General features: G+C 46.0%; 2 protein-coding genes across 2 annotated transcripts; one reads left to right on the top strand and one right to left on the bottom strand.

The window, feature by feature from the left end:
* Nucleotides 1-508: 508 nt before the first annotated feature.
* On the bottom strand, nt 509-16,821 carry acsl5 (acyl-CoA synthetase long chain family member 5). The gene is made up of 23 exons (XM_037463767.2): nt 16,760-16,821; nt 15,955-16,026; nt 14,966-15,142; nt 14,768-14,879; nt 14,372-14,436; nt 14,161-14,262; nt 13,948-14,047; nt 13,420-13,598; nt 13,280-13,312; nt 13,133-13,184; nt 12,747-12,820; nt 12,575-12,652; nt 12,343-12,477; nt 11,923-12,057; nt 11,728-11,823; nt 11,281-11,353; nt 11,022-11,110; nt 10,692-10,808; nt 10,443-10,586; nt 10,266-10,367; nt 10,090-10,161; nt 9,795-9,943; nt 509-518 (listed from the first exon to the last, which is right to left on the bottom strand). Exons 3-22 carry the CDS (start codon nt 15,119-15,121, stop codon nt 9,806-9,808), a joined length of 2,052 nt encoding a protein of 683 aa, XP_037319664.2. The 5' UTR covers nt 15,122-15,142; nt 15,955-16,026; nt 16,760-16,821; the 3' UTR covers nt 509-518; nt 9,795-9,805.
* A 1,098-nt stretch (nt 16,822-17,919) lies between these two features.
* Nucleotides 17,920-25,201, top strand: gucy2g (guanylate cyclase 2g). Its single transcript, XM_037464426.2, has 22 exons — nt 17,920-18,261; nt 18,495-18,843; nt 18,917-19,041; nt 19,156-19,338; nt 19,422-19,566; nt 19,647-19,782; nt 20,087-20,187; nt 20,329-20,495; nt 20,590-20,724; nt 20,809-20,892; nt 21,219-21,323; nt 21,542-21,610; nt 22,062-22,230; nt 22,324-22,479; nt 22,629-22,806; nt 22,891-23,031; nt 23,116-23,308; nt 23,834-24,008; nt 24,237-24,335; nt 24,610-24,701; nt 24,809-24,916; nt 25,038-25,201. Exons 1-22 carry the CDS (start codon nt 17,920-17,922, stop codon nt 25,116-25,118), a joined length of 3,333 nt encoding a protein of 1,110 aa, XP_037320323.2. The 3' UTR covers nt 25,119-25,201.
* Nucleotides 25,202-25,629: the final 428 nt, after the last annotated feature.

The raw sequence follows: 25,629 nt of genomic DNA, 5'->3' as shown, positions 1-25,629 counted from the left end.
AACAGTGTCATATGAATAAAACTGCCCTGTGAGGATCATAAGCTGCTTCATTGTGTTAGTGCTTCGTCATCAGATCGCCTTTTAGACAAAAGGCAGACATCCACCACTACAAAAGGTCTGCTCTCCATCAGCAAAATCCATGGATGCACAACAGCCCAGAGGCGATGAATCGGAAATCTACCTCTCAAAGTACTCAAATAATCATAGTTTCCATCTCAAATCAGACATATTTAAAAACAATAACAAACCAACTTTAGTGCAAAATAAAGCCGGGCCATCATTTCCTGTCTGATGGATTTGTTTCAAGCGAGTCGTTCTTTTACCTTCTTTCCTTTCTTCTTGCGATGAGCGGACTTCCCTGGAGTCTTCTCTTTAACCTCCTCGCTCATTTCGGCAGCTGTGTGAGAGTGTGTGTGTGTGTGCGTGTGTGTGTGTGTGCGAGTCCCAAAAAAAAAGAAGGGGGTTTTGTTTTTTGTTCTTTGTTCTTAATCCAGCATTGGTGCGCAGAGAGAAGAGTGGAGTGGCGTCCACTCTCAGCGTGCACAGCGACCCACTCAGCTGCTCACACCCACTTTCTCACACTCACACACACACACACACACACACACGCGCACAGACGCGTAGTGGGTCCGCGAGGAGAGAAAGTCACCAAAGATGCCCGGGTGAAGCGGTGAAAAAGACACACACGCTCTTCTCCCTTCCTCTCTCTTCTGTCTGATCTGTAACTGGCGCACTTCACTGGTGCTGGTCCGTTTCGCTGGTTTTCTCCCACTCGCTCCACAAGTGAGAGCAGGGCAGCAACAAGCTGCAGGGGCTCGGCTATTAAATAACAATCAATATGGCTGTTAGTGTGTAGACGGGAGGTTGTGTATTTCTGCAACAAGTGGAGGGACAACTTGAGGTTCAGAGGTGAGCCTCTCGCTGCAAAGCGTACAGGTACATATTATATTACTATTATATTAGCCAAAGAATACGCAGATCCATTGACATGCAGCGACTATCAAATACTACCTCGTACGACCCCACTTTAACAAATATTGCCATTGTCATGATGTCGGGCATTTTAGTTGCGATAAAGTTGAGGCCGTGCGTTGTAAATTCAGCTTGTGATCAAATGTGTAAAGACAGTAATAATAGAGGGATGAGTTGACAAAAGGGTCCCTCGATGAAGCGCTGCATTCTCTCTCGCTACGTGTCAGACAGATTTCTTAATCTGAGCTCTTTCTGGGGAAGGAAGGTGGAAAAACACATGGAGGTGGAGTGGATTCAAAACAAAAAGAAAGGTGATGATCGAAGAGAAGGAAGAGAAGGAAGAGACGGAAGAGGCGACGCATCGCTGTACTGCCCTCCCCTACCCTGGCCTTATCAATAATGAACACGGTAAAACCCCAGGTGGCAGACCAATGTGGATTATTGCTCTTTGTGTGTTTGTGTGTGCGTGTGTGTGTGTGTGCTGTGACTGGATTATCCCAGTGTGAGCCAGTTTGCCCAGTACAATTATAACTGTATCATCCATTGAGAAGCAGAGGGACTGGGGTTGTATTCATGGCAATTCATTGTTGTAATCCTCCGTAGTGGAGGGCGCACACACACACACACACACACACACACACACACACACACACTCTTGTTCTGTTTTGCACACACCAAGCTGAAATAAGATGCAGTAAGAAAGAGGTTTTCTATGCAAAGACATCCCTAAACAACGCAGAATAATGTGTTAAAAGTCACTCCTAATCCCGGCTTCATGTATTCCTAGTGTCACTGATGGAAATGAGGTTCAGGATTATTACGTTTTATTGCGACTCTTCCTGTTTGGACTGAAGAACCCAGGCTGACATCTGGTGGCCAAGACTCGCAACGACAACAACAACAACAGCCACATCCAAAAGATGACTCCCCCCCCCCAAGTGGGGGGGGGGGGGGTTCTGACGATATTTCATACTAAATGTACACAATTGTACTATCTACCAATTGTCATGATATACTTATTTTTTCGGATTCAGCCCAAAGTCCACCGTACAATGATTTTAAAAAGGGTTATTCAAGTATTGAATCTTGTAAGTCGATTTAACTGAAAAATAAAATAAATCGATGGATTTACAGACGTCTCTAACCCAATTTCAGTCGATGGTATTTTCGGGGCCTCGTTAGATCAGGCGGACTCTCCTGGACCTTCATTGTGTCTGGAGAACCTTCACTTGAATGAATCTTCTAACAATGAGCTCATCCTGCACTTAAAGCCTTGTAATCTAACCAGCCATGGCGTGGCAGAGCGTGTAATTAACCCTGCCCCGTCTGCTGCCCCTGTCCAATCAAACCTTACAAGAACATCCTGTTTCACTAAACCATAACAGACAAGTACCTGGCCACCTTTTAGTTTTTTTTTTTTTTTTTTTTATCCTAAGAAAAGATGATATGAATTTGGTCACGGGTTCCTTTGCTTGGATTCACTATCTCTCCCCCTTCTGGCCTTGTCGCTTTGATGCAAGCTCTTCGTATCTCAGGCTGAATTCGATGAGACAGACACACACACACACACACACACACTTATGTGCCTCCAGACCGGTTACACCCATGCATCCAGAGGAAACACAATACTTTATATAGCTAATATGCGCTTTCGGTCAGCCATTAAAGGCCTCCTGGAAGAGGGAGCGGCCTCGTGACTCCAGAGCCGGTGGGTACAGCACATGTGGGTCGGGAATGAGTTTGCATGGAGGTGTTGAGATAAGCGAGGCACAGGGGGACGACGCAAGGTTTCTGTGTGGTAAACTATTAAATATTCAGATGATCAATGATTACTCAGTCTTTCATTTCACGGTAGATGAAAAAAAAATAATATGAAGACTGATATTATGAACAAGCACAAAGAACAGAAGCGACGATGAGCCGTACGGATTTGAGGCAAACTCTGTCTTCAGTTGATCATGTTAGCAGACATCTGGCTTAATAACCAATCAATCACCCTGGTATTTTGTGCGTTTGACGGGACCAACGTGACTGCAGTTCGTGGCACCCAGTGGGCTTGTGTCTGCTTGTCTGAGTGGGTGTCATCAAACAAGCTCATCTGAGTCGACAGCATTTGGGTGAAAGTGTTCGCTATCAGATCCAAGGACCTGCATGTGTGTGTGTGTGTGTGTGTGTGTGAGACTCTGCACAGTTTACGAAGAATTCGATACGACCGGAGCCAAGAAAAACACTCCTTTCTTTTTCCCGCTCTCACGTAGAGTGTCTGCCATTCCTGTAATCTGTTGTTTCTTCTCCTTCACTTCTCTCCTCCGCCCCCCCCCCCCCCCCCGACACCCACACACACACACACATCCCCGACTCCTCTTCTTCTCCCGCAGGAACGCCGGCTTCACGCCACGATTTACTGTCACCGATTCAAGCGATCGGCGGCGCGGGGTGCGTATCAATGACATCTCTGGGTTTAATCTTGATGATGACCAGACAGGAGGAAATGAGTCTGACTGCCAAAGGGAGCGTCCCCATGGAAACTGACAAAATGGGATTTTGCCGCCAAAGCCGATTCTCTTTGAAGAACGCAATCAGAGCTTTGGAAAAGTTGGAACTACTCAATCAGTGGTGTTTGGGGTATATAACATTTACTTAAATCCTGTACATTTTTGAGGTACTTTTACAGAGTATTTTACATTAAATATTGAACTTCACTAGATTTATGAGAACAGCCTCAATGGAGCAGGGATGTGCACATTAGAGAGGAAACCTATATACATAAATAAATAAAGACCACAGAAAACATATTTACTCACTTTAAACTGACCAATCAGACGCACGGTCTAGCAACACCCCACATGACAAAAGTTAAGTGTCAGGTGAAGAGGTTTAACAACTGTCATAAAGTTAAAGACACTCATTTGCAAAGAAGAGAAGGACTCACACACACACACACACACACACACACACACACACACACACACACACACACACACACACACACACACACACACACACACACACACACACAGTGACTATGGAGAAAAAGCAGACGCACAAACACCAGTCACAAAGAGATGGACTTTCCGACGTCCCTTAAATGTACAATCCGTCTTTGTCTGGCGATGCTAATGGCAGCGAGACGGATCCCGTTCCACGCCTAAAATGGTCTCGCGTCCAGCCGCAGCAGCAGCTCGGCTGGACGCGTCAGGCCCGAGCTCGCTTGGTACCAGCTGGGGAGGGGAGGGGGGGGGGGGGGGGGGGGCGCTTTCTCTGCAACGTCCAGACCCAAGTGCCCTCGTCACTTCACAGCTGTGTCATTGACGCTGCTGGTTCTGACGGTAAACGAGTCGGATTTAGATTCCAGCCCAATAGTGTCGTAAGAGTTGAAAAAATTACTTCACAAGTAACAACCGTTGACATTTAAACACAATAACAGAAGCATTCAACTCGAACGGTTCTTTTCTGAACGGCATATTGGCGAGAATATAAACCGTTGGATGCTGAGAGAAATAAGGGAAATGTGTCGGAAGATGGCAACAGTGGGATAAATCTAAACCTCACCTAAACAAACAAGCTGTGATCAAATGAACAGTTTACCACTGTAAAATGTAAACTTGATGTCTAATAAACTCGACTTTCAGCTGTAATGAAGATTGTATTGTCTCCTCACACCGGGCTCCCCTCAGCAGGGACAGAGGATCTGCTGAGCCGGGGTTCTGGTTCCATTCGAGGGAGGCGATGATGACCCGCAATCCGCGTGTCCACGCTGACCCATTCACAAAGACGCAGAATACACCTCCTTATGCTGCAAGCGGGCCCGGTGCGGTCAGAGCCGCGCGACCCACCGCTCGCACACTGCCTCTCTTTCATTCATCAAATCCTGCTTTCCATGTGCAGATGTGCTTTTGTCAGTCATGGTGCTGCAGAGTATTTCCATCCATAGTATAAGTTTTTACTATAAGTCTCCTTTTGAAACCAGAGCACGCTCTCCAGACAATGTATCCTGAAAGGTTTCTGTATCGACTTATGTGTAAAAAAAAAAAAGTGCGATATGCTCCTTTTAACCTTCACAATTAAACTACTTGTTTGGGAATTGAATTGCACCGTAAAATTGAAACAATACCAGAGCTTTAGCCGGAGCTTTATCTAAACTAACATGACAATTGTTTCGACATCTTATCGTCTTTTTGACCTTTGGCATCATGGATTCAAAATTCGGTAGAATTGGTTTATGATGCAGTCAAAGGTCACATTACAGCAGGTTAGCAGTTAGAGGTCAGTTAAAATAAAACAGAAAGCATGAGTTTATAGATAGAAAACGTGTGTTTTTAATACAAAAAAAACATCATTATTATGTTTAACTGATAAAAGTTGAGATTTCTTTGCAGGCAAATCATTATTGTCTTATCACTTATCCACATTGTTATGGGTGCCAGAGGAATAACTGATGACAGTTTGCCATTTATGTGAAATGATCCGATAAACTTCACTTATCTTAATCCAGATCTGGGGAATGAATGCCAGCATCAACCCAAAATACTAAATACGACACTTCCTCCTATAACCCAGAAAAACCATGAATCTAAATGTGTTTATTAAACACATTTAGATTCAGGGGGGGGGGGGTTATTTTATGGGATTTCTCAGACGTCACAGGTTCCCTCTCCTCCACACACCGGAGGATGGGAATGTTTGCTTAGATGTCTGGTCACACTTTGCACGGGAGGGTGTTAAAATCCACCAAAACACGGAGCTTTCCTTCACCATCTTTGCCGCCGAAGCCGAACCCCCCCCCCCCCCCCCCCAAAAAAAACTTCGCTTTGCATCTTCCAACGAGTGGTAGACAGCAGCTACACTCGCCATGGTCATGGTGTCCAACCACTCTGCACACAGTACAGCTGTACGGTTTTTCTTTCAGCAATTTGACACCCCCCCCCGCCCCCCCGGGAATAGAGGGATTAGTAAATAGAGACTTTATATACTGGCATATTTCCCTGTATCGGGGACTTTTGGTCAATGGCCGCCATTCAGTCATCACAGGCGCTGTTCTGTCTCACCACGGCCTTCTGTGTATCTGGCTCAGCTAGTCACAGGCCAGCACATCACACACACACACACACACACACACACACACACACACACTCGCTAACCGTCGACAGGGTGTGCAAATATATATATATATATATACGCTGATGCCGCTAACACGCGTCCTCAACCCGAGCCACCAAACTACGTGACGCAACCACCAGCGATCCTGCACCTGTTTACCAAAAAAAAAAAAAAAAAAAAAAACGGCTTCCGCCTCCCCACAAACAAACAGTAAAACGCAGCGACTTGACAATCGCCTCACCGCTACTGAGGTCATGTTTGCTCATTCCGCTGAAATGCTGTGCAGCGAGAGGCGGTGCGGGTGAATCAGTAAGCTCCTGCTGACTCGGCCTAACTGGACCTTTCGCCATTACAATGGCGGGCTCACGGGGGGGGGGGGGGGGGGGGGGGAGAATAAATTAATTAATACGCCGACCGGGCTGACCTTTTGTGTTGCGGTGACCTTTCATGACCTTGTTATTAAATCAGCAGGGGTAGAAATGAAATCGAGAGTTAGAAGAGACATCGAGGTGTTTCGGGGGGGGGGGGGATTTCATCGACTACAAAAGAAATACCAGCTTAACTGCCTGAAATCCTCAATAGCAACATTTGGGTGGGTCTCTAAAGCCATAAGACAATAGGCTAGTCACTTGCAATTCACCCCTGGTGCCACTTTGCCCTTGAAACAGGACATAGGTGGAGTCTCCGTCGTGTTTGCTCCGCCACAATAAAACTCCCGCACTCTCCTGACAACAGCCGGTTATTACCGCCACCTCTGAGGAACCTCCCGTCCCCATCACAATCTGTGGTCAAACATTAATGGACGGATGGAAAGAACCTGACAGGAAGGACAGACGGTAGGACTGAGTGTCCCCAAAAAAAAAAAAAATCACCATAGACAGCTTTATTTTTTCTGAAGAAGGTCTATTAAAAAAAGAAATTTCTGTTTGGTCAAAATCGGAATACTTTTTATGAATGTAAAAACTGACTTATTGATGATAAAGTGGGAACAGATGCCTCTGAAAGAGTTGAAAGCAAAATGCTGAAATCCTCTAACTAGAAGATTCCCCTCACGAGGTCTTCTCACCAACTCATTAAATGAGCTCTGTGTTCTGAGGGTTTAATACAATGACTCCGGGACGACAATACAAACTATTCAGGCTTAGGTTTGAAAGTTGGCAACAATCCTCCGAGGTTTGCTACTTGATTTATGTCTCTTGTGCCACTTATTTCCTTGCATATTAACTGCCAGTAAGTCAGGTTTTAAGATCGAATGTTGCTCACACTTAATGGGGGAAAAAGTGAGGATGCAGAAAGAAGCCAACATAGTTTGAGGTTTAATTCAATTCATCAATCGATTACAACTCGCACTTCTGGTGGAACTGTATCAATTCTTAAAAAGGTGTATGACTTAAACCGGATGTTTGGCAGAGTGATGACTACCGTCAAAACCAGTGTAGTACAGCGGTGCTTGGTTCTGCTGACGCCCTTTTGGTGTGCGCAAAAACTGCAAGCTAACACATTTTGCGGGTGATGTTTAACTTCTAGGAAAATTAAGGAAAAGAATTGAGGGAGAGTCACGTCACAACACACCTTCAGTCAGACTGCAGGAAAGCTTTCCTGATAGCAAAAAAAGGGCAAAAAAAAAGGCATCCATATCACTCATTACAAGCAATACCACAGTATGAAGTACTTGAGCCACTATAGCAATGCTTTGCATGTTTTAAAAATCACATATATAGATTTTAAATTGTAACACCATTCGGGGTAAGAATTGAAATCATCAATGGCACCCGTTATTTGAAATTTGGGTCGAAACAGATAATCGTAACCCGTGAACGCCAGGCACCAATTTATACATTAATCAGAATGGATTAAACACAGGACACCCGATTAGCACATGGTACACATTTAAGAATACAATGCTTTTCAAAGATGTAAGACATGGCAGTTATAATCACACGAAATGTAGTTAACTAGGTATTAACATAGAGCATATTTATATATATATATATATATATATATATATATATACCAAATGTATCTGGAGGTAACACTTTAACGTCACTCAGTGAAACAGGCAGCTAGGTACAGAGAATGGCATAATTTACATGTCAAAGTAAACGGCTCATATATGATAATGCCCCCCCCCCCCCCCACCACCTACCCCCCCCCCCCCTGTAGAGGAAAATAAAGTCCGGAACTTGGAGACGAAGACGCTTCTTCAACGTTCGCTTCGCGCCTCAAACTAACGAAACACAACTTAACGTCACGCGAAAAGCGAGCAGAAGCGAGCAGGAGAACCCGCTTACCTGGTCCTCGAGGTCACCTGTGGCGGAAGAAGCCATGTTGAAGAAGCCGCTCCGGGTTCACAGGTGAGTCGGTCGGGATCCCGGGGAGTCGAGGAGGAAGGCGCCCAAACAAAGAAATAAAATTAAAAAAAATACTCCACCGGTGGTAAGACGAGAGAGAGAGAGAGAGAGAGGTTCACACCACGTGGCAGCGGGTATCCCGGCGGTGGTGATATTTTTTAAATAATTAACGTTTAACGTTAAGCTTGTTCCAAGTGGGCGGGGCGGACCGTACCCGCCGTTTAAGCCCCGCCCCTCCCCACTCCGTCCCAGCTGTCAGAGCTGCGTTACCATGGAGCCCACAGTCACAAACCGCAACCCATGAGACTTTTTTGACGAAACGGTTAAAAAGACAGAGATCAAAGTTAACCACCAACACGGAGACAAAACGACGCGCCGCTCCTCCATCTTCACCAAAGCAGCGCGCTTTAACCCTCAATATTCACCGGATGGGTGCAAGCCTTAATGATCAATGATCAGCTCCACACGTCTCAATGCTGATCGATTTAGAAACGTCCAGTGTATTTCACGCCTGTGAAGGAGCATAAACGAACTCGTGTGTTGGTCAATAGGAAACACGGGTATTAAAGTGTCGGATCTGCTCAGGTTGGAGTTGCGTGACGCTCTGCTGGAGTTTATGAGATTTCATGTGCTTACACGATCATTCTTTTTCAAATATGGAAACATCTGCTCGTTCCATCTCTGAAATAAACTGGTTTTGTTAACATTGCAATGTTCATCTTTAAGTCTGTATGTTTTCCATTCAACAGTCACCGCTGCACCTGCGGTGTGTGCGTTAGAACACACGAGGGCAGTGTTGGATTCAGTGTTTTCAGTTCATTTATTACGACTTTTGACAATTACAAGAGCCGTTCTTCCTCTGGTCTAAAAATACAAAAATCATTTAAGTGAAAACTATGACTATGCACAAAAACCTTGTTGGTTTAACAAACCACACGTCATAGATTTTTGGCTCAACTATCATGAAATGACCTCATTTAGTTTACTGTGGCGTGAACCTTCATATCAAGAATAGCTGCAACCATATTTCAGCTGTCTCATTTCACCTCATTTTTCTACCCACAAACCAGAGAATGAGTTTCCTGTGCAGCATCACCATTAGTTATTAGAAATGAACGGTTGAGCATTTGATGCACAAGTCACACACCCAAAGTGAACCGATGCAGCAAACTCTGCAACTGGAGTAAGAACCTAACCACTACAACAAAAGTATAATTTTTTTTAAATCTTTTTAATTGGTCCAGCTAAACCCCCAGAATGCACTGCAACATTTGTTCTGCAAGTTCGAGAAGAGCCTGAAGCCAAAAAGACTGGAGAATTGTTGGAAGAAAAACAAAACAAAAAAAAAAAAAACAGAAGATGGCGGTGTGGTTTGATTCCATTTATTGCAGCTTAGCGTACAGTGTGGTGATCTGTGGTTGGAAGAGGGCCGTGAGCTCGGCCCGCTTGGCCTTCAGGGTCGGAGTCAACAGGCCGTTCTCGATGGTGAACTGCTCGGGGTGGAGGTACAGGTCCTTCACCTGCATCAGGCAAGAAGAAAGTTAGCAAGGGTTTTCTAGGAGTTATTTAATATTTCTAGTTTGATTAGATGAATTTCTTAAAATTGGAATAACAACTTGCGGTTTGTATCCAGATGAAGACCTAAAGGATGCCACGGCGTTCTCACCTGCTCGAATGACTTGAGTCCTGCTTCTTTGCCCAGTTTGGTCATGTCTGAAAGAATGGCTTTCTTAATTTCCTGTGAATAAAACAAGGTGGTCTCTCAATTAATCTTCCCGGAAAACCAACTTCAGGTTACTTTCTACAACATTTCCTGCACAGACAGACAGACAGAAACTTTACTAGGTTTTTGCAGAGTTCCTCGAGGGAGCCTCGGCAACCAATATTTTTCGCCAAACCCGGCAGGACTTCAGGGTCCGGGACCACGATGGCGATGAGGCAGGACTGCAGAGGCGAGAAGTTTGGTGAGCAGAGGGGCACACAAACATACATCTACACACACACAGCAGAGGTTCCTACCTGCAGACTGTCTCCGTGCACAAACACTTGGGCCACCGGTCCGCTGCGTACATATACATTCTCAATCTTCTCCGGGGCGATGTACTCCCCCTGAGCGAGCTTGAAGATGTTCTTCTTGCGGTCGATGATCTTCAACACTCCGCTCTGTTCGCAAAACGGACGAGAGAAAATCGACAAGCTTTTCGAGTTCGGAATCCGAACCCAATCTGGCTCTGGCACCCCCCCCCCCCAGCGCGCTTTTGTTCATACCGGGAGCCATTTTCCGATGTCCCCTGTGTGGAGCCACCCGTCTTCATCCAAGGCCTCTGCGGTCCTCTTCGGGTCCTTCAAGTACCCTTTGAACACATTTCTACCCTTGATACAGACCTGAAAGAGAGAGAAACAATACGACCATCAAATGCCTTTCATCTAAAATAGTTCTCAAAAGTACAATCTGCGAGTTTCTGAACGTTCATTGACAAACTAACCAATGAAAGGCGACTGGATTGAATCTTTTACATTGGATAAATTCCCGAGTAGATTTAATGTGGGATTAGTGACTTGATCATTTTTCACCTCCGATTCACTTGCTCATCTTACCTCTCCTTCTCCGTTTGAGGCAAAGTAGTTCATTTCTTCGACATCCACCAACCTCACGACATTGCAAGGCAGCGGCGCCCCAACGTGCCCTGATGGCAAAAGATCACATGACCAAAACGGAACATGAAGTTAATGTGATTCACACACAGAGAACGGAAATTTCGGCAGTTTATTTTTCCATTAATTGATTGTCCAAAAACCAATTATGGCATGTTTGATTAAATGAACACATTTCTTTGTTTGAGGTCGAGCTGCGTACCCGAGGTGGCGTCTCCCGGCATCGTGAAGGTGCAGCCGGCTGTGCACTCCGTCTGACCGTACGCCTCAAAGATCTAAAAAAAAAAAAGGGGGACCCGTCAGAAACAGAACTCGTCGGTCTTCATCCTTCACAATAAAAGCCAACTTTGATCCCAAAATGTACTGCTGTCGAAGCAACTGGATTTACACATTTTAGTGGCGTTACATTAAAGAGTCACGCAGCGTACAATATGTATTTTTTTAATCAGATGAAATAAGCCTTCATTGATCCCCAGTGGGATGTTGTAGCGGCACAAAGACATTAAAGTAGAAAACTATAAAAATATGAAGTTAGTTATGTGATGAAATGCATTAAATCAGCCCCACAGATAACTGTCCCGGTTACCTCTGTGTAAAAACTGTACCTGACCACCTGGATGGACTTTTTTTATTATTTTTTTTTTATTACCTGGCAGCCCAGAGAAGCGCGGAGGAAGTTGAGCACGGTGGGCGAGATGGGAGCGGCCCCAGTCACCATGACCCGCACGCGACCCCCCAGAGACTCCTGCAAGCAACAATCAACACGCCGTCACGCTTCACAGTCGGCGGCGTCCCCCCCACTCCCCCCCCCACGTTCCCGCCGCCTGGCGCCAGGCCGCCGTACCTGCACTCTGTTGAAGACGAGTTTGTCCCAGATGCTGTCGTTCCTGACGACGCCCGCCTTCACCTCGGCGAACTTGCGCCCCACGGCGAGGTTCAGCAGCCACTTCTTGAAAGGTGTCTGGGCTCCACTTTGAACCTGGAGACCAAGGTTTGACCACAGTATTTAAAAACAACCCCAACCCTTAGGAAAAAAAAAAAAAGGGGTAAACTGTAAAATGTGTCATTTGAGAAGCCGAAACCATGAAATATTTCCAAATGAAAGCCAATGTATTTCTATTAAACTACTTCTCATTTCAGCTTGCAAGTCGTGTGTGGTGGATAAATTCATGGAAAATATTAATAAGTTTGATTGAAATTTAATTAAAAAATAAAATACGATGTTTCCCCCTCTGACATTTCACTCCAACCGTGAATCACTGACTTTGTCGTAGACGCGGTTGAGGAGTCGAGGCACGACGGGGAAGATGGTGGGCCTCAGGGTCTTCATGTCGTCTGGCAGCAGCCGGATGTCTCCCTGGAAGAAGCCCACTCGGGCTCCGGCGCCGTACACCACCGTCTACGAGAGAGAGAGAGAGAGCAGAGGCACGGCCCTCACGCGTCACGCCTCGACCCGACGGTTGCCGGGGGCGCCCCGTCGAGGACCCGAGGCTCACCTGTACAACCCTCTCGAACATGTGCGCCAACGGCAGGAAGGAGATGCTCACGTCCTCCGTGGTTGGCGTGACGGCGGCCTGTGGGACGGAAGACCTCCTTAGAGAGCGTACGCTTTGAAAACAACGGTTCATCCCCCCCCCCGAGATGACGGCTCACGGTCATCAGACTCACGTCGAAGCTTTTGAGGACCCCTGCAGCGTCCGAGACGACGTTCTCGTGGGTCAACATTGCCCCTTTTGGGTTTCCTGGAGGAATACATCACCCCTTTTAGACTAAATTTATCACACGTCATGCAATTGGAATCAATCCACAGTTCAGGCTGCAGGTGTCAATTTAAAAGAATAAAATGCATAAAGGCCGCTTTTAAATATTCTACTGATCAACTTTTTCTTTAATGTCGCCATGTTGGATTTTTTTGTAAAAAATAAAATCAGTTAAGTGTTCTGGCAACGGTTTAAATTTATAAACCCCTTTTTAGGTAGGTTAAAACCATCTGAGCAAAGGCCATCCGGGATCCATAGGATTGATCACATCCAACCCAGGAACAGAAACATCACCTGTTGTGCCGCTGGTGAAGCAAACGATGCTGAGGTCCTCGGGCTTCGGAGGCTGTTGAGGGACACGAAACCAGCACATCGGAGCCGCTCGTTAATCTTATAGGACGGATTATATGAATACGGCAGAGGGGGGGGGGGGGAACTTACAATTGGCTTCTCAAGGTTACTCTTCCCCAGGGCCTGGAGGGGGGGAAAAAAAAAAGACAAACACCATCATGTCTGAGCTTCTCCCGAGTCTCACAACAACAAGCAATGCAACCATTCATGCGCGTCGAAGCGTGCTTTACCTCCACGTCCTGCATGGACACCACGTCCACCCCGCACCGGACGCCCCGCTCCACCAGCTCGGAGCCGAACGGGTCCATGACGACGACCGTCTTGAGGGCCGGCGTCTGTCCGGCCTCTCGGGTCTGCAGCAGCGTCACCGCTCTGCTTTGGTTGTCACAGAGCACCGTGGAGATCTCCGCTGGAATAAAAAAAAAAATGAACTCGACTATCAAAAGAATTTAAAAAAAAAAAAAAAAAGTGTAGCGCTGTCATTACATTACGCCTAATTTGTAGACACTGATGTAGTTTAAGACTCGCATAAAATAAAGAAAGACCTACTGGAGTAATCACACACTGTCATTTATATACATATGTATTGTCCAGTGGCATCACATAACCAAAAGCAAGAAGAGGCAGATTGAGGGAGCAGTTGTGTTGAATCAGTGAACAGGAGATTAGAGGAAACTCGACACAGATCCCTGCGGGGTGGGGGGAGGGGGGGGGGGGATAATTAGCAGCATTAACGGTGCGAGAGAAGCTCCAATTACCCTGGTCGATAATGAAGACGAGCGCGTCGGGTCCCAGGGTGTCGTAGAGGGGAACAGCTACCATGGAGTAGGTGTAGCAGGCCAGTTCACCGATAATCCACTGAGTCAAAAACACACACACATTGATTGAGTTGTTGTTGTTGTTGTTGTTGAAACTCTAAAAATTAAATAAAAATAAAAAAGCCCGGCAGTTGTGCTTTCGGTCTCACTCACCTCAGGTCTATTCTGAGCAAAGATGCCGATGAAACTGTCCGAGTTGGGCTTCAAGCCCTTTTGAAGAAGCCCTGATCCCAGGTGCTCCGCTCGGTCAGAAACCTCCATTAAAAAAAAAAAAAAACAGGAAGTGGATTCAAAATGGTCAGCTGGAGTCCACAGAAGTTCATTTTTTATTTATTTATTTTTTCTTAAATTTTGCCGTCTTTACCTGCTTGTAATGGAGCCACTGGTACGGCATTCCTGCTTTCCTGTAGCCCAAGCACGGCCCGTTCCCTGCAGGTGAAAACATTAAACTAAAAAAAAAAAACGGTACCCGCTTCTTTTTAGAAGAGACAACAAATTTGATGCCTGGAGAGAAGTCAGCGTGTGGACTGTGAACCTAAAAGGTGTTCAGAAAATGTAACATTCATACCCCTTCATCTAAAGCCTTTTCTTCAGGCAACAGGTTTAAAAGTCTGGCAAATAAAAGCAACAGAATGAAATGACAAACATCATTTAGGGAAAGGAGATATTTCACCATTCACAGGCGCCGTTGTTCAGATTTAAGGTTTTTATGCTAAACCAATAGTTTAAAACAATTTGAACTGCAAAGGTAAAGTCTCACCTGAAACCCTCAGGCCCCTCTGGAAGACCTCGTAGATGGTTGTTGCGTCGTCGTGGTAATACGACACCAGGTTGTTGTTGTCCTCGAGCAGCGCCGTCTTTCTCGCTCCATCCTGTGGACGTCGAGCAGAATCAGTACCGCTGCGTTCACGCGACACCCGCTGAACATGTGAGGGGGGAGGGGGGGGGGGAAAATCACCTTGATGCCCAGAGTTTGGCTTCCGAGGTCAATCTTGCTGTGGAGGGCACCGGGCCGCGTGTTGAGGTACAACAAGGCGGCCGCCGCCAGGGCGAAGAGCGAGACGATGGCCGGCAGGGGAAGAGGAGAGAACAGGAGCGCCACCAGGGAGTCCATGGTTCAAGATCTGCTGGGTGGCTGGGAACGAAAAGGTCGGCCTCAAGGTCAACGCCACTTGCGCAACAGCCGTTGACAATCACTCAAGATGGGAGTCGAACCCATGAACGCGTTCACTGGAGCTGCGCAGATTAAAATGCGGAACCAAAAAGCCTCGTCTTGTACGGCAGCGTTCATTTCTACGTTGAATTCATTGCAAATAAGTCAACTTCGACTTTTTTTTTTTAACATTACATGTCACTTAGCTGACGCTTTTATCCAAAGCGACTTACAATAAGTGTATTTCCACATAGATACAACTCAGACACTAACTTTTTAAAACAGCCGATGCTCAAACGAAACACCTGCATTGACCTCCACAGGTGAACAGATGAGATTAAAAACGGGTTAAACAAATGCTGCTTTTTTTTATCTCAATAGGGGGATGTAATTAAGTTCTCTTGACCTTTGAGACGCATTGATTGTGAACGACAGCGCTCAAGGTTAATTATTTAATGAGGACCTACCAAACGTCTAATTGGGTACGAGCCACTTTTGTGGCGTTTAAACTGCATTTAACTCGATAGTATAAAAGTTTGACGCTGATTTTTAAGATATTGGTTTCTTTTCTGTCAGAGCTTTTTCCACTTGTTTTTTCATTATATTAAATACTATATACTGATGGATGCATAGCCATGTCTCTATCTATCACATGCATGCATTCACTCATTGTTTGGATCAGAGGCTTTCTGGATCTTGGGATCCAAATAAAAAAAGTAAAAACAGACGCATATTTCGTGCCACATGGGCTTCTTCGATAAATCCTTTATGGTAGATTTAAGGGTCTCTCCTACCTGCCGTTGGTCCCCGGAGGTGTTCGTCTGCTCCCGGTCGACAGGTGGGCAGCCGATCTGCTTCCTCTGTTCCTGAAGGAGAGTCACGGAGTGAGCGAGGTCTCATAAAATAGAGTTAAAGAGACCTTTGCTCCTCGCTCCCACTGATAAAGAAACACCAGCACAAGCTCCTAAAACTGTTCCGATGTTCAACTTCATGATGATATTAAGCGATTTATTATGCTAGATATTAAAGAAGAAAAAATAAATAAATAGCTCAACAAACCAATTACATTTGGGTCCAGATAGAAAAACACTTAATCGGGAGATACTGTTGAGAAGCCAAGATGCTTCAGTAGGTGAAAGGTCAACACGCTTATCTTCAGTTAATTGTGTTCAAAGAGCTCACATTATCGACAAAACATCAAACCTCTAAAATCTCGCTCTGCATAAAAGTGAGTGAAATACAGCAACAGGTGCAGTTTCATGCAGTGCATTTCAAGTTGTAATTTAGAGGAAAAAAACAGCTGGATCTGACTGGCACAAATGTCACCAAACTGCTGTTGCATTTTCTGCTACTTTATAGCTCATAGAAAACATTCCCGTCCATTTCATATTTCCACTGAATCCTTAAAAATGCAATTGTTAAAATCGAATCATCCAAACAGACTTTACACTGAATAATAAATCACATTTCTGCACTACACGCTGTATTCACTTAGCAGAAGCATGTGTGACATCTGCTCACGAGAGAGTGCCTTGATTAATTTCTGCTGGACCGTGGGCACAAGGTAAAGGTTCATTAGGAGAAGCTTTGAGAGGTTACCTGGTGGGATTAGCCGAGGCAGGGTTTTGGGGGCAAAGCTGAGCAGGTGATGTCCTCTGGGGGGGAGAGGGGTGGGGGGGAAAGTGGGGGTGGGTGGGGAGGCGAGAGAGAAAGAGCACCTTAAGTCAGCAACACCATTAATGCACACAATCTGCCCACCTGTGATCATTAGCACCTTAAACTGCACACAGGTGTGTGTGAACTTCTCCCCGCCACCAAGCAAGGCTCAACCTGCCTCACCTGGGCAGTGCAGGAAAAACACTCCCTGGGGGGGGGGGGGGCTGCAACTCAGTTTTCACTTTAGATTTTGCTGTCTTCTGAATAAAATGAAGTGTCTGTGAACACCTCCCCTGTGAGGCACACAGAGATGATGAACTTTGTCACTAGATTTATGAGCGATAGCTCAAGTCACACCTGGTGTGGTACCTTTGGAGTTTGCTGATTTATGGTTGATAACATCTTGCCTGAATCTGTTGTAACAATATCAGATACGATAAGTAAGAGTGTGACGTGGCCATGAATTAGAAATGTTTTGTTTTTACTTCACACTAACTAATCTAATCATCGAGTCTGACTTGATTGCCTAAAATCTGCCCATTAAATTCAAAGTTCCCAGGACATTCCTCTGGATGTGATCTAACACTGGAAGTGATTGCGGGACAATTCACAAAAGACAAAGACAGAAAGACATTTGAAATGCAGCCCACGTGGAGACATCGATGTCCGAGACGCAAAAACAGGAGCATGACGTCGCCCGGCTGTGATTCAAAATCAAACATTTAACAACAAACAACATATATTTACATAAATTCTTCTCCGACATAATTGGCACGTTTGAAAAAAAGATGCAAGAAGATAAACCATAGACCTCGTTTTAATTAACCTTTTTTTTTAACATGAACACCAAAATAATGTGTTTTTGATCTGGCTGTGAACTCCCTATGAACATATGGTCAGGTTTGGGGCCTTCAATGTGACAGGAGAATAGACTTTAATAAAAATAATGAAAAGTGATGGACTTAAGGCCTCTCTGCACCTCCCACTCTCCTCCGCAAATTTACATTTTCTCCTCCTCCCCGACCATCTCGCCCGGGCATCACCAGGGGGGATGTTGGGTATTTAAGCCCTCCGGCGTGATGCAACGAATGGAGACCGCAGTGATGGGGCTCGCGTTGGCGCTTCACCTCGCGCTGTCCACCGCGGCCGCGGCCGTCGCCGCCGGCAACGCCGCCGCCAACGGCGGCTCTCTCAAGCTCATCATCGGCTTCCAGGCTCCCTGGAACATGTCCCTCCCCTTCAGCGCCCCGCGGCTGGGCTCGGCCATCCAGATAGCCGTCGACAAGGTGAACGCTAATCCCTCCTTCCTGGGGAACTACAGCCTGGACTTTGTTTACGCGGACACCGACTGCAACCCCAAGGTCTCCCTGGGAGGATTCATCCACCAGGTGTGGAAAGAAAACGTCTCCGCGCTCTTCGGCCCGGCGTGTCCCGAAGAAGCCGAGGTACGAGACCCCGTCGACAACATGCGTGGCATTTGAGTGGATGAGTAGCATAGATTTACCCAAGCACTGTAATTAAGTTCTATTTTGATACGCTTGAACCCGGGCAGCTGAAAAGTTTGGGGTTTTAAATTTCTCGCCACAATGGAATTGTATCTTCTTACGTCGCTGCTGCTTTGATCTAAAGGTTCTCTGTGAATAGAACGTCCCCATTTCACGTTGGTTCTGCCTCCCAGGTCACCGGCCTCATTGCGTCGGCGTGGAACATCCCCATGTTCGGCTTTGTGGGACAATCCTCCAAAACCGATAACCGGGACATCTACGACTCCTACATCAAAGTTGTGCCACCTCTCAAAAGAAGCTCGGAGGTCCTGGTGAAGACCCTGGAGTTCTTCGGTTGGAGCCACGTAGCGATGATCGGCGGGGGACTGGATTCCAACACCTGGGACAAAGTCGACGCTTTGTGGATAACCATCGAGAACCCGCTGAGAGACAGATTCAACCTGGCTGCCGCCTTGAAGTTCGACACCAGCAACCCTGAGCTGGTTTACCAAAACGTGAAGTTCATCGCGACAGTCGCCCGGGGTGAGGAGGACCACACATTAGCACCTGTTTGCCAGTGATCTGGCCACTAATCGTGTCCGTTTGCCCCCCCCAGTGATCGTGGTGCTGACGAACTCCGTGGACTCCATGGCTCTGCTGCTGGAGGCAGAGCGGCAGGGCCTGATGAAGGGCGACTACGTCTTCTTCCTGGTGCAGCATTTTGAGGTCAGTGGCAGTGTGGTGAGTACAACCTTCCATTCAGCAGTAACAAAAACAGATCTTCAGTTTATGCCAGATGTTGCTGCGCTGAGGCGTTCCTCATCTGTGCGGTACGGATCTTTCCCCTCTGAGCAGGATAGCATGTGGAAATATGCCCTGAACAGCCGGATCAACAAAGCCGCCATAAGAGCTTTTGACATGACCTTCATCATCGGCCAGAAAGCCTACGATGGCTACGAGTACTACGACTTCTTCGAGCAAGTCTTTGAAAGACTAAAAGCACCTCCGTTCCGGAGCAACCTGACGTCCGAAAGAGAGGTGGGCAGCCGGACGCTTTTCATTCCAGGCCGAGATAAAAAAGGGGTCCAGTGGCGGACCGGAAGTGTTTTCTGTGGTTTCAGGTGAGCCCGTACTCTGCCTACCTGCACGACGCCGTGCTTCTTTATGCCATGGCGCTGAAGGAAGTCCTCAAAGAGGGCAAAGACCCCCGCGACGGACGGCAGCTGCTGCAGAGTTTAAGGAGTAGAAACAACATTCGATTCAATGGTTGGTAGCTCGTTTTAATGAATGTGCACTAGTTTGCAAAGTAGAGTAAACGCACAATGAGCAGGATTTGTTGTCTGCAGGGGCCTCTGGACTGGTCCACTTTGACAAAGAGGGGGAGAGAAACTTGGACTATTCCATTTACGACCTGCAGCACGTGGGACAGATCACAAAGTTGGAGCCCATCCTCCATTTCGACAGTCACACCAGCTCCGTCCGGTAAAATACCCGTCATTCAATTCAACGAGAGAGTGCGTCCAAAACTTTGGACTGGCACTGTTTATATTGGTTGTTTGTTTGCAAGTCAATTGGTATACATACAAATAAACCATAAAAAAAACACCTTTCATTTAATTTATTCTCACCTCTCACACACACCTCCCCAATCGCACCTTAATACATTTATACATACCCATAGTATATTATATTTGCATTGCACTTCTGTTTAAAATATATATATATATTAGCACTTCTGGTCAGATGCCTGTACTGACAATGACAATAAAGTTGAACCTGATTTCAGACCGACGTCTAAGTTTGCCTCCGTGGTCTGGCCGAGAGGAAGACCATCCGATAAACCCGTGTGTGGTTACAACAATGAGCTCTGCGACTGGCTAATTAATGGTAGGAGTAGCACTTCCATAATATATAAATATCCCTTTGGATAAAAAAAAAAAAAAAAAAGGTCATCCCAGTGGTTCGCGTCTCCCTTCTGGGTTCGATCCCAAAGCCTGATGGTGCCACGACTGTGCTGTCATTTGGCAGAGATCGCCCTGCTGGCTCTGCTCGTCACCTTGCCCGTCACCGGCGTGCTGGCGGTTCTGTGCATCGGGGTCCTCCTGCTGCAGAAGTTGCGACTCCAGACGAGGCTCGATGGCTCCAACTGGTGGCTGATCAGCTACGGCGACATCACCATCATCCGGGAGCTCTCGGTACGGGCAGTCGAAGACACGTCGTCGTGACCCCCGGGGGGGGGCTTTTCCTCCGGTGTGCTCAGGGGTTGTTTGTGCGTGTGCTCCTCTGCAGGGGTGTCAGGGTCTGTCTCTGACCACCACGACCAGCCGGTGCTCCGGCTCTCAGTCCGACATCTCCAGCGTCAGCTACGGCCTGAAGGACAAGACGGGCCGAGAACACATCTACACCACCATCGGCCTCTACCAGGTGCCCGTCTCAGGGTCAAAGCGGCGTCTTCCCGTAAAGGCAAAACGCGCCTTTCTCTCACCTGTGTCATCTGTTTCTCAATAGGGAAATAAAGTGGCCGTCAAGTACCTCAAGGACCACGATGGCAGTAATTTCCAGAGACCTTCAATTATCGCAGAGTTCAGTGTGGTAAAGTTGTTTTTTGTGCATACTTTTTTTCCCCTCAGTTGTATCGACTTTTTAAAATCTAGTTAGATTCAATAAAAGATGAATTAATAAACACATTCAAAAGTTATTTGGATAATTCGGGGCATATTGATCTTTTTCTCATATAAACTATTATTAGTGGAGATCCTTATTCAACTTTTGAGATCCTCAATTAAATAAAACACACATTTTTGGTCAGTCTTGCGTTTTGCCGCAATAAAATAAAAATGACTGAGCTGGGAATGGCAATAAAAGCAGTTGCTGAATTTCCTCTTTAGTGTCTAACCGTCTAAAACTCTTCAAGACAGATGAAAGAGATGAAACATGAGAACTTGGTTCAGTTCTTTGGCGTCTGCATCGCGCCACCGAACGTCTGCCTGGTGACGCAGTACTGCACCAAGGGCAGTCTGAAGGTACGGACACAGACCTACTTGTGTTGTGTTGCATTGTTACTCCACCCGGTTACCCAGAGTCAACAAATCCTTTTATACAACCGACAACGCATGTGTTTAAAATAAACGTATTTGATTTTTAATAGATTTAATAAATAATCAGACAGTAGTGTAACAAAGAAACGTTCATCTGCACTATAGTTAGCCGTGTGTGTTTACAGATGTTGTCTTTTCTGCAGGACGTTCTGAAGTCAGATGTTGACCTGGACGGGATGTTCAAGCTGTCCTTTGCTTATGACATAGTCAATGTGAGTCAGTTCATTTAGCAGCGTGTTAATGTCATTGTGTTGCGTTGGGAGAGAAACTTTCACCCTTACAACAAAAGGTGCAAAATAATAAAGTTAAAAAGGAAAATACAAAACAATTACATAAATCATAAAAAGTCAAATATCCAGTAAGTTATTGATATTTTAGTTTCTTAGGTGTGTCACAATGCCAGGAATCATGATTCATCATCTTGAAATAGTTAAAAACTGCTTATAAATACAGTGGGATTAGTCACACAATAATAGATGAAACAACTACATCACCCAGCATGTTAAAAGAACACAACAACATCTGCAAAATAAACACAAACTGGCATTTTTTAACCCGTAAACGGATAAAAGCAGCATCTATGAAGCAGGACTAATGAGTATAATTATTTACATGGTAATTCGAGGAAAATCCCTGCTTCCAACCTGTTTTTCTGAATTTTAGGGAATGGAGTTCATCCACAAAAGTAACCTGAGATTTCACGGGAACCTGAAGCCCAGCACGTGTCTGGTGGACAGCCGGCTCCAGATCAAACTCTCTGGCTTCGGCCTGTGGGAGTTTAAATACGGGAGCCCAAACAAGATGGTCGCGCTGGAGAAACCTGATCATCAAGGTCGGGTGCCCACTGGAATTGCTCGCCAACGACGAGGCCTTTTTTTCCGAACGCATTCACAGAAATAACAGAAAAGAGGGGGATTTGTCCTAGAGATGTACTGGACCGCCCCCGAGCTCCTGAGACAAGCCGCTCTCCAGGTCCGCGGGACGCCCAAAGCGGACGTCTACAGCTTCGCCATCATCATGTGGGAACTCATGTACAACGCAAAGTCCGGCCCGTATCACGAGATCAACCTGGCGCCCAAAGGTCAGCACGCCTATTTACCCGCAGCCGTTTGTCAATCTACGCAAAGGCAACAATGTTGCACAATGTTGATGAAAAACGTTGGGACAAAGGGCGACCAATCGAACCGTTGATCCCCCCCCCCCGCTTCCTGCCTCGCGTTTGTTCTCCAGAGATCATCACGCAGTTGCGGACGCCCTCCCAAAGGGAGCTCCTCCGACCGGCGCTGTCGGAGGAGCTCTGCGACGAAAGCATCAACTCCCTGATGAGGGCCTGCTGGAGCGAAAACCCCGACCACCGGCCCCCGTTTGCCTCCATACGACGACAGCTGAGGGACAGCAGCCCGGAAAGGTATGGCCTCTGATGTTTCGGTGGATTCGGGGTCCGTGAGAAAAACACCTCCAAGCAGGGCGGTCGTTGCTTTCTGTGCCGCAGTCACGCGAATATACTGGACAACATGGTGGCGAAGCTGGAGAAATATGCAAACCACCTGGAAGACGTGGTGGAGGAGAGGACCAACCAGCTCACAGCGGAGAAGACCCGCGCCGACAAGCTTCTCTCCAGCATGTTGCCGAGGTAACCCGACGATGAAGCCATCGGGGGGAAAACGCGCGTTGACCTGCGTCCCTCACCTCGCCGGTGCTTTTCGTCGGGCCGCAGGTACATCGCCGATCAGCTGATGGCGGGGGCCTCCGTGGAGCCTCAGAGCTACGAGGCGGTGACCATCTTCTTCTCCGACATCGTGGGCTTCACGTCCATGTGCTCCGTCAGCTCGGCGATGGAGGTGGTGACCTTCCTCAACGACCTCTACAGCCTCTTTGACGACGTCATCAAGATGTACGACGTCTACAAAGTGAGTCGCTTCAATGAAACAAAAAGTTTAGGAGTGTGACATTAAATAATGTGGGTTTTTTTTCAATGTAATGCAAAGTATAGCTGGTTAGCTTATCTTAGCACAACGACTGGAAACACAGGGATACAGCTAGCGTAGCTTAGCATAGAGACTGGAGACAGCTTTCCTGACTTCATCCAGATGTAAAAAAAAAAGGATATTTTAAGAAAGAGGGGAGGAATGTAAGGGGATCTGATTACACATTTACACATCAAACCATGTTTTTTTACAGATTTAACAAGCGAGATAAAACGTGTTAGTCAATGAGCTTTAGAGGTTCTGGTATTTGGGTTGTTTTACCTTTTTGGACAGAACCAGACGAGCTGCGGCCCTATAGCTTCATATATGGAAGCATTCTTTTCCTCTAACTTTGAAAGTAGAAAATAAGCCTAAAATGTTAAACTATTTTTTTTTAAATACAGATACAAACTCCATTGTAACTTTTTCACTTTTCAAATCCGTTAAATCCTTGAACGTCTTCACGAGGTGGAAACGATCGGTGATGCATACATGGTGGCCAGTGGTCTACCCATCAGCAACGGCTTGCAGCACGCCTTGGAGATATCTACAATGGCTTTGCATTTCCTCAGTGCCATCAAGGTCTTCAGAATCCACCACATGCCCACTAAGAGTCTTGCGATACGCATCGGGATTCACTCCGGTGAGAGACCGTTGCCTTTGTCCACCATTGTTTATTTTGTTGGATATTTAATATTAAGAAGCATTTCATATTTTAAAGGGAGAATACGCTGGCCACATGCATGCAGGATTTATCTGTTTTAATGGATTCTCACCATTAACTTTGGATTCTTCCTTAAGACTTTGTTGAATTTTTACACTTGAAATAATTGTGAATTCATCATTTTTTTTGGCGGGGGGGGGTTTGCAGGTCCAGTGGTGGCTGGAGTGGTCGGCACCACGATGCCTCGCTACTGTCTCTTCGGTGACACGGTGAACACGGCCTCTCGCATGGAGAGCAACAGCTCGCGTGGGTAAACGGAATCGTTGAGACCAGCCAGCAACACGAGGAATATAGTTTTTACTTTCTGTGTTGCCAGAAATTTTCCATAAAACTGCACAGACACGCATAGGTACGCTAAAATAAGAAGGTGGACCTGTTGAATATTACCTGCTAATGTTCAGCATGTGGACATGTCTCAGTGGCTTTAACTTGAGCTCAAACATGGCTGTTCATCAGACGCAGAACAGAAGAAGCAGTTCTTTAAAAAAACAACTGTGGATCTCTTCTGTATTTCCTGCAGCCCTGAAGATTCACATTTCTCAGAGCACTGCTGACATCCTGGTCCAGGCTGGTTCGTTTGAGATGGAGGAAAGAGGGGAAGTGGAAATTAAGGTGACTTTAAGGGTTTGTTTTTTGCCTTTTTTCCCGCGCGACCTGCCACCTCTGTGTTTCTGACACGTGTGTGTGTCTTTGTGTGTGTGTTTGTGTGTGCACGACAGGGAAAAGGGTCACTGAAGACCTACTGGCTTCTGAGCAAACAGGGGTTTAATCCTCCGCTTATTGCTCACAGCCCTGCGACGGTGGACAGTCTCAAACTGCAAACGGAGGTACGGTCAACGCACATCGCAGCTCCTCTCCTGCACAAAGACAGCAAGTACGCTATGTGCGGTGCTTTTGTGTAAAGTCGTGTATTTTTTTTAAATGGAGTTTGTGATGTTTCTGCTCAAGACACTGGGGATCACCAGAGCTGCAGAGAAAAGACACCACACCACCTCGAACAAAGCCATGATGACTGCAGTGGACATTTAAGGGACAACTAGATACAACAACCGTTTTAGATGAAGGAAATTCTGGAAACGACCATTCAGAAGCTCCCAGAGGACACAAAACGACTTAAAGAGGAGACACAAATGTGGTTGACTGCAGCATATATAAATATATATACACATATACATGTGTGTGTGTATATATATGTATATTCAAAAGACAATCCTCTTGAATTTAAAATCTTAATCTTTTTAAACTTAATTCTTGGGTTTTTTAGAACAATCGCACTTCCATCCTTTCACACAGGATACTTTTAGTCATTATGAACATAAAACTGATTGTTGCTCAAAGTGATTTGCTTGATTTGCTAAAAATGTGGTTCTTTAAACAAGGGAAAATGCAACAACAAAAAAAAAATCAAATTTGAAAATAAAAATCTATAAGTGAGGTAAAAAAAGAATGACATCCAAGAAAACAAAAAGCGATCTTATAACATACAATTTTATCAAATTAAATCATTTAGAATTCAATCAAAATAATTTAGTTTTGATAA

Source organism: Pungitius pungitius, chromosome 21, assembly GCF_949316345.1.
Source record: "Pungitius pungitius chromosome 21, fPunPun2.1, whole genome shotgun sequence".
NCBI lineage: Eukaryota > Metazoa > Chordata > Actinopteri > Perciformes > Gasterosteidae > Pungitius > Pungitius pungitius.
Note: the sequence above shows the minus strand (reverse complement) of the source record. Positions and strands in the feature narration are given on the sequence as shown.